Source organism: Pundamilia nyererei, unplaced genomic scaffold, assembly GCF_000239375.1.
Source record: "Pundamilia nyererei isolate P.nyererei 1_Seehausen unplaced genomic scaffold, PunNye1.0 scaffold00008, whole genome shotgun sequence".
Taxonomy (NCBI): domain Eukaryota; kingdom Metazoa; phylum Chordata; class Actinopteri; order Cichliformes; family Cichlidae; genus Pundamilia; species Pundamilia nyererei.
The window spans coordinates 102714-111167 of NW_005187409.1; the positions used below are offsets into that span (position 1 = coordinate 102714).

Sequence of the window (8454 nt, forward strand, 5' to 3'; positions counted from 1 at the left end):
CCGGCTGCTGAAACTGAGTCCCCGGCTGCTGAAACTGAGTCCCCGGCTGCTGAAACTGAGTCCCCGGCTGCTGAAACTGAGTCCCCGGCTGCTGAGCCATCACCAGTTGCATCTCAAGAACCCGATGAGCTTGCTGATGTAAAATCAGACATTGCAGGTTTGTGCCATTGTGTATTATTGGCTGTAAAACAAGTAAGAATAAACCAGAGCTAAACATGTGTCTCTTTACAGATGAGTCAGAAAGCACAGAGGTAAACATGGTCATTTCAGATGTTGAAACCTCTAAGACTTTGGCTCTAAAGGTAAATGTCACAGCTCCAACAAATCAAAAATATGTAGTTTAACTATACTTATACTTAATCTGAATATTTTGTCAGTGGTATTTTCTGAGTTTCTATTGTCTGATGTTTTCTCTATCATAGGAGGATGAAGCTACTGCAGATGAAATTCCTTCAAAAGAAGCTGAAAATACTGAAATATTTCCTGAAATGCAGTCGGATGAGAAACCAGCAGTAACACCTGAAGAGGGTATACTTTCTGATCTGTCATGTTCATTAAATCCAGATCTACATAGCTGAGTTCCAGCTGTTGAATCGCTCACTCTGTAGTGCACAGTGTAGCGGGGAGCCATTTGTAGTGCACTGAGTACGTCAGAGGTGATGTATGTGTATGGTCAGAAAATAAATCCGTTAGAGATAGACTTAATGTATAGATGTCTCCCCGAAATTCAAACCAGAAGCATATTTAATAATTTAGCTGCTTGTTTAGCGATTCATTAAGTTGTTATTTTAATGGTTTTGAATGACTTGAAAGATTAGTGATTAGTCTCCTGGCAGCTCAGCAGGTCAGAGACTGTTTGATGATTTCCGAATAGCATCAATAGTGTCCCCGAACATGATTTTTCACATTTCTTTTCTCATGTGTATTGATTGGCATTCATATACACAAAATCAATATTTTCCACGAAATCTGCATTTTGGGAGTTAGAGGAGTTGGTGGTTTGGAAAAAAATTTCAAAAAAGTTCCAGTGACACATGTTACAGATTCTTCCACATCATTTGTTTTTAATATTTTATTTATAAAGGAGTTATTCATTGTAAATACATTAGTTGTTTAAGTTAAGGCTTTAAAAATCATATGGCTATTGTTAGAAAAAGATCATGTTTGGGTTCAAATGTAATGGTTACTGCTGTTGGTACTAGTAGTGACAGTCCCATTCATCCTCGTGTAGGTGGATAGAGTTCAGCTGAAGTATTTGCAATTGCACGTGTTTGCATATGTGTTTATCCAAATGCACTGGCCAGGGTTCTGTTATTTGTTCATGTAAAATTAGTAACATTACATCCAAACGTTGTGCAAAATACCTCAGTAGCTACTGAGTCCATTATTTTGCAAATACCCACTGTCTCAGTGGGAGAGAGAGTGAACAGTTTGAACACAGACCTCACATCTTTTTCTTTTCTCGTGATAATACAGCGGTAACTTATTTCCTTTTACATCAGTGTCATAGCTTTATATTAACATAATACATTTTCCAGCTGCTGTTGCTGTGTGTGAAACCGAACAGCCCACAGGAAGCACAGAGGAAAACACGGTGGCTGGAGTTCCCAACACCACTGAAGAATTTACTGAAACTCCTGGTGAACAAGGTGAGCGCTGAAATAAGTTACTGCAGAGAAAAATACAATGGTGTGTTTGACTGACAAATAACTACATCTCATCATAAAGAACAACCAGAGCCAGATGATGTCGTCACAAAGGAAAACCTCGAGGTGAGTAGTGATCCACAATACCCTGAAACAAATTAGAAGTGTTTATTTTCATACATTTGTTTGTATTTGTATGTTTTTTACAACTCAAACTCAGTCATCTTATTTCAACAACAGGCAGAGGAGGCGGCAGGTGACGAGGATGGGACCAAGACGGACATAATTAACAGTAAGTTTGTCTGCAGATGGTGAATATTTCAGATAAATTCATAAAAACACTTTCAAAGGCCGCCGTTTTAACCTCCTTGTTTTCACCACTAGGTGAAGCTGAGAGTAAGTCAGTGGAGGAAGGAAATGTCTCAGCAGAGAAAAGCGATCCACAGACTGTAAGTGTTTAGCTTTTACCCCTGCTCACTTACATGTTACTCATCCTTAACTGTTTAATCTGATCAGTTTCTCCTGTTTGGTTTAGATGGAAACCAGTGTCCCAGACAAGACTGAGGAGGCCAGAGAATCTGAGTCTAAGCTAGTCAAACAAATCAGTGAGTCAAGTGGCTCCTTTGGAAAATTACTCACACTTGTTGAGTTTACACTGCTGTATCTGGTTTGAAACATGTTGCCAGAGTAATGCTTTTAAGAGGATTACATTTTGTTTCTACATGCTCGGTACTTGTCAGCTGGTCCTTTTACAGTTAGTCTCAGCTGGTCCTGCTTGTTTGAAATTTCCAGGTAATGTCTCCAGCGCAGATAGCCAAGATGATGAGAAAGGCTCAGATCTCTCAGAAAAGGTAACTCTCAGAAGTTTTTTATTTTTTTTTTATTTTTAATTCATTCAAATGGATGTGCAGAAATATAGAACAATAGTCTGCATGCAAACACTTTTCTGTTCTGTAGGAGGAGAAAACGGAGGGAAGAGGAAGGCGGAAACGAAAGCTGTCCAATCAGAAAGCTGCAGCAGAGAAAGAGTCTGGTATGGCAGCTGAGATTTATTTCTTCACCTAATTTCAAAATACAAAGAAATTAAAAGACAAAAGGGTGATTGGTAAAAAATGATTTTTATTAATTGGTTAGCTGAAGACAATGGCTTCATCACAACCCTTCCAATAAAGTCAGTAAACAACATGTTAACCAGTTATGACCACTGAAAAGTGTCCTTCACCAGGTAGAGTCTAGTTAACTAATGCATTGACTCTGTTTCTTTAACACATCAGGTGAGGAGGCGAATGAGCAGCTGCCTGCTGAGGTAAATAACGCTTCATTCACTTCACCTTTATCACAAATACTGTTAAGAATACAAAAACAATCTCTGCTTGTGTTTAAAAATACACGTTTGCTGTTATCTTTATCTCCGGGACGCTGAGCAGGAGAAGCCAGTGGAGGTAAAAACCCCTCGCAGGGGACGATCGTCCAAACCCACAGAGGAGGAGACGAAAGACGAACCAACACAAGTGGAGAAGTTGGAGGAGACTCCGAGCCGCAGGCGGAGACGATCAGCACCCAAAGAAGCCGCAGCTGGTAAGCTGCTCACTTTAAATTAGTGTTCACTGTTAATGTGCGAAAAGGAAATGACCTGAAAATAAGAAGAACAGTTGTATTATGTAGAAATGGATTTGGCTTTGGACACACAAACTGAACACAGGCGAAAAAGCTGATGCACTTTATGGAGGGCTATATCTGCTTCTTTAAATTAATATATTATTTCTGTTATTAGATAATTAATGCTTCTTTAGCTTCTTGGGTACTGGGATCTGTTATTCTTTTTCCTGCTGAGCAGAAGAAAACAGGCTTAAAAGCGAGCGGCAGGAGAAGTGAAATGACTTGATTCAGGCAAATGAACCGAGCGCCTGCTCCTAGTATAAGAGAAATAATGTTTATTCAGTACTGTGATTTGTGCCAATCTAACTTAGAAGAGTTCAGTGATTAAAAAAATGTGCAGCCTAATAGGAAATGAGCGTAGTAGGTTCCCTTTAACAACATGTTGAATAAGTATAAGATTTGTTTTTTCTCTAGATTGTAGTTTTTTGCACTATAAAGTGGTTGCTGAGTATAAAATAATGTACAACACAAGCTGTTAGTTTTTTTTTTTTTCTTTGAGTTTTGCTCTTTTTTTTTTTTTTTTATAAAATACATCTTTTTTTTGAACCTCAGATAAGCAGAAAGAAGACGAAAATAAAGTTGTTGAAAGTCCCGAACAAACCTCATCGGAGAAAGTTGCAGAGACGGAAGCAGTGGAAGAGGTGGGTTAAGAAAATCTCAGCATGTCCGTAATATTTAATAACACGTGTCGTTACAGCTTCTTTGCCTTTGTTTCTCATGTGACATTGTTGGTTTACTTTGATGTTTTATCCTTGTAAGAGTGAGTACATTAAGTGTTTCTTTTGTTGTTGTTTTTTCCTATTCTTAGAGAACTGAAGAGAAAAATGAACCAATCAAAAGTGAGGTCAGTCTGCTGCCGTCTGTTCCAGAGGACGGCGAAGGAGCAGCAAGTGCCAAATGCAGCGATCCTGCTGACACCAGTGAGTCTGGTTTTTAAATGTTATATCGATAACAAGTGGGCCAAACCTCAACAGCTTCTCATATTAAGAATTTTCAAATTATGCAAGTGTGTCGATGAATATGAGCTTGTTTGGTTTTTTTGACAAGGGAAAAGCAAACAGGAACTTTAAGTAATTTAAATGTAACTTGACTTTGTACTGTGACTGATTGATAGTAAATGTTTGGTGTGAACTTATCTGGTTTCTGAATTGGGCCATGAAGGAAAGGTTTGAAAACTAGCGGCTTAAAGAAAGTCTGGAAATAAGTGAGCTTTAAGATACTTAAAAAAAATTAAATGTTTTGATTAATCATCATTGCAGGTGAACAAACAGTGGAGACCAAAGAATCGGAGGAAATGGAGGTGTGTGAATGTGTGGAGGTGAGATTTCTTTATCTGTAACTGCTCTCCTTCCAGTACGCATTCAGCACCCTCCATCTGAATTTCTTCTTGTTTTGTCCTGCAGGAAGCTCGAGCTCCGGAGGAGGTGGTGCAGGACAACAGTGGACAGGAACAAAATGAGCGACAGCCTGATAAAGACAGTGGTGAGACAGCACTCAGGCTAGCTGTGTAATTACCACAGTGGTTCATGTGTTTTAAAAACATCTTCAGTTGTGAGTTTGCAGTCTTTGTATCTCAGGTTTATTTATTTTTTTCAGGCTGTTCCCCTTCTGCGAGTCAGTCAGAGGCTCACGAGGATGTAAAAGAGCAGAGCTGCAGCGAGAAGAAGACACAAGACGTATGTTTAAAAATGATGTATCTGCATGCTTTACTTTTTATGAGGCTGATGTTTGTGTAAGGACTTTTTACCTCAGTCACAGTTCCCAGTGTATGTTCACTGACCTTTTTAAACTCTTCCAAGGGCGGGGAAGAGCAACAGCAAGAGGACCAAGAGACGACTCCAAAGCGGACTGGTCGGAGGGGACGGCCATCAAAGGCAGCAGCTACAGAGGATTCAGGTAAAATGTGATTAAAATGGAGTCAACAGGCTGTAGCAGTCAATGTGAAGCTAACACGATGGTAGGATATAAGATTATTTGCTGTGGATGAGTGCTTCAGTGATTCTATAGCTCCATCTGACAGACCTTTTATATATTTAACCAATAACTCCTGCAACACTTTGTCATCTTTCCCTCAGATAAAAAGGTCAAAAAAGCAGAGGAGAAGGACAGTGAGCAGAATGAGGAGGAAGAGGAGGAAGATGAAGGTGAGAAAGAAGGAGAGGAAGAAAAAGAAACTGCAACTAGAGCCACAACACGGTTGGCTTCTCGCCGGGAAGCTGAAAGGTAATTTAAACGTTATCTGATGGTTCAAATTTTAGATTTCCAGTAACACCAAAACAGAGAAATTGCCAAAAACCTGCAGATGGGTTAAAACAACATATTTTTTTATTGAATGCTGAGCAATAAAATTCACCTGAACTGTGAAACTGCAAAGTTTCTCCAGTGTTAACGAATGAGTGTTTGATTGTTTTGGAGCTGAATATTTGCACCTCGAAGGCATCGTCGCTGTCAAATCATATTAAATAAAATCAAGGGCGATTTAGTACTAAAGCAACAACTGTTGTTTTGTATTTTTCTTTTTACTGTTCCCCAGAAACAAGCCAAGTAAACCATCCACCCGGGCAAGCAGACAGAACGGTAAAGAGGAGACCGCAGCTGGCACACGGTGAGCTTCAGCAGCACGAGCAAGCTCAGTCGCTGCTCTGTGAAAGAAAACATTTTGCCAAAAGATTTCCTGGAATTTCAAGATGTTTTTCACTTATTAGCTCCTAAAATAAAAATAAGTCTTCTGTAGAACCTGAGCTGTGTTTAAGAAAGGTAAATCAAACAGCGGTAATAGGACTTCAGTATGTAATTGATTAATATGATGATGATACTAATTTGGGTCATTTGGCCTCTTCATGTAAATAGTGTAACGGTTGCGCTGAAATCTTTTGTTTAAATTTGCAAATGAGCCATTATTTATGTAAACGTGTGCTTTTCCAGAATAGAAATCTGAAACTGCATAAAACCAGATGCAAATTCTTCTTCTTTTTTTTTTTTTTTTTTTGTAAATTGTCGTTGATGGTTTTTAAGGCAGGGATTTTGAATCTCTTAATCTAAACGTAGGATCAGCAGCCACAAAAAGTCTGATTTTTTTATTTATTTTTTTCTTGTTTTGCGGAATAAAATGTTCCAAGATGACCTTTGTGTAAAAAATAAATAAATAAATAAAAATCCAGATTATAAATTGGAAAGTTCGGTAAATGTTTGTATCGTAGTCGTCGCTTATTTAATGGAAAGTAGTATTCACTTGAAAGCGTTAGATATTTTGGCAACTAGTTAAAAATAGTCACCAAATTATAAGTATGACTCATTTTTAATGACATATGCTTAGATTTGTAGAAATGGCAAACAGACACAACAGAATCTGTATTTTGACCGTTAACTTCCAAGGAAACAACATAGCGAAAAATATCAAAAACTGACCAGAGATTCAAAGAAAAACACATTTTTGCTTGCAGTGCTTCACCTTGTGTGATTTCTATTTATTTATTTTTAAATTTATAAATCAAAGGTGTCCCAATACCACTAACATAAACAAACAAGAAGAAGGTCAAATAATCATTTAACTAAATTAGCTACATTAGGAGTAAGAAATGTGGGTTTTTGGTGGAAAAAGAAAATTATTTAAAAAAATTTTAATCACTAAATTTTTAGATCAGCTAATTATTTTATCTCTAGATTATGAATTTAAAATAAAACTTAAACTTTGTACAACTAAAATCGCTCATTGGTGGAAAAAAACAGTTGAATATATATTTTTTTATTTTTCTTTATTACAAAGTAGTACATTTAATACTTTATCAAAATTTAGTTTTAAGACAATAATTTAAAAACTGTTTCTCAGCATCTATGGTGTCTAAACCAGCCTGCGTTTAACTTTAGTGACAGCTTGTACACTTTTTTGATTCCTTCAAAATAAAATTAATCTAGTAGGCCCCAAAATAAGGACTTCAAGTCTTGTTTCTATTTTAAACTTCTACACTCTAGAGTTTATGGATACAGAACGAAGACCCCCCCCCTCTCTCTCTACTTATTCTCCATACTTATTTTTTTTAAGGAAACAATACTTTCCTCTTTGTTAAATTCTAGCTGGCTTTTTTTTCCCCTTCTATTTTCAACTCAGTCTCCAGTACCGTTTTTCAAATCCAGAGATTATGTGAACAAGCTCCACTGTTTCTACACGTATTAGTTATTGCATTACTTTCCCCAAATAACCGTATATTTAACATGAACACGACTCTTGAACAAATGGATTGACACTTGCTCCTTGTTTCCCTCCCGCAGCGGGACGAGGGGCCAGGCGGCAGCAGCTGCAGCGAAAGGGGGCCGTAAGCGGGAGACCAGCCCTCCTGCTGTGCGAACGCGGGGAGGACAGAAATCAGAGGAGCCCCCTTCCAAAAGAGCCAAACGCTAGGATGCCTGACAGCGGCACAACGGTTTGCCCCAGCGGTGTTGTTTTTACACTCCATATTTGAAGAGCCTCTGCAGTCAGGCACGTAAAGCTGTTTCTGCTTCGCTGGCTGCAGATATCGAAGAGCTCTGGATAGTATTATGCACTCTCCTCTGATGGTTGAGTGTAAACCTGAGGATCTGTGTAAGAATCCCCCAGAATACCTTCTGCAGCTCTGCACACATATGGTTTGGATCAGACTTCATATTTCACCATTTATTCAGTAATGCCCAGTGAGTATTTCAGCCCAATCAGAAGCCTAATGTGCAGCCAAGTTGTGCTTTGTGATAAAGAGGGTGAAGTCTGCAGATTGTGTCTCATATACACACTTGTACGTAGAAATCAGCAATTTGTGAATTTTATAAGTGCATTTTCATTCTGTGAATGAAACAAGATGTTTTACTCCTAGTTTTTTTTTATGTAATAGTCAGAAGTTAAAGAAAGGATTTTGGTTTGTTTTTTTTGTTTTTTTATTCCACATTTTAAATTGATTTAAGACCTCAAAGACGGGGCAAAACTTGAGTCTTTCATTACATAGTTTACTCCTGGTTTTTACTCACTAAATGAAGATCATCTAGTTATTTTTATTGTTACACAGTTAGCCATCAGTATGTATTAATGTAAAGCCGGAATTTCAACAAGTTTCTTTTTTAAATATATATTAAAAAACCCCACAAATAACATATTTGTTGTTCCCTTGCTACATTAAAAGCA

General features: G+C 37.9%; 1 protein-coding gene across 2 annotated transcripts in view; it reads left to right on the plus strand.

The window, feature by feature from the left end:
* The window catches only part of bod1l1 (biorientation of chromosomes in cell division 1-like 1), a 16165-nt gene extending 7711 nt beyond the window's left edge, over positions 1–8454 (plus strand). Inside the window, exons 11-31 of one of the 2 annotated variants that reach the window (XM_005722828.1) lie at positions 2–157; positions 232–302; positions 423–528; positions 1539–1649; positions 1729–1772; positions 1887–1938; positions 2031–2095; positions 2182–2251; positions 2439–2497; positions 2604–2679; positions 2921–2952; positions 3074–3224; positions 3858–3946; positions 4114–4225; positions 4565–4623; positions 4709–4787; positions 4902–4981; positions 5105–5201; positions 5381–5528; positions 5839–5910; positions 7575–8454. In XM_005722828.1, coding sequence (XP_005722885.1) covers positions 2–157; positions 232–302; positions 423–528; positions 1539–1649; positions 1729–1772; positions 1887–1938; positions 2031–2095; positions 2182–2251; positions 2439–2497; positions 2604–2679; positions 2921–2952; positions 3074–3224; positions 3858–3946; positions 4114–4225; positions 4565–4623; positions 4709–4787; positions 4902–4981; positions 5105–5201; positions 5381–5528; positions 5839–5910; positions 7575–7704 — 1859 coding nt within the window. In that variant the 3' untranslated portion in view covers positions 7705–8454. The remainder of the gene's footprint in view (position 1; positions 158–231; positions 303–422; positions 529–1538; positions 1650–1728; positions 1773–1886; positions 1939–2030; positions 2096–2181; positions 2252–2438; positions 2498–2603; positions 2680–2920; positions 2953–3073; positions 3225–3857; positions 3947–4113; positions 4226–4564; positions 4624–4708; positions 4788–4901; positions 4982–5104; positions 5202–5380; positions 5529–5838; positions 5911–7574) is intronic. The other variant, XM_005722829.1, reaches the window with a different exon arrangement.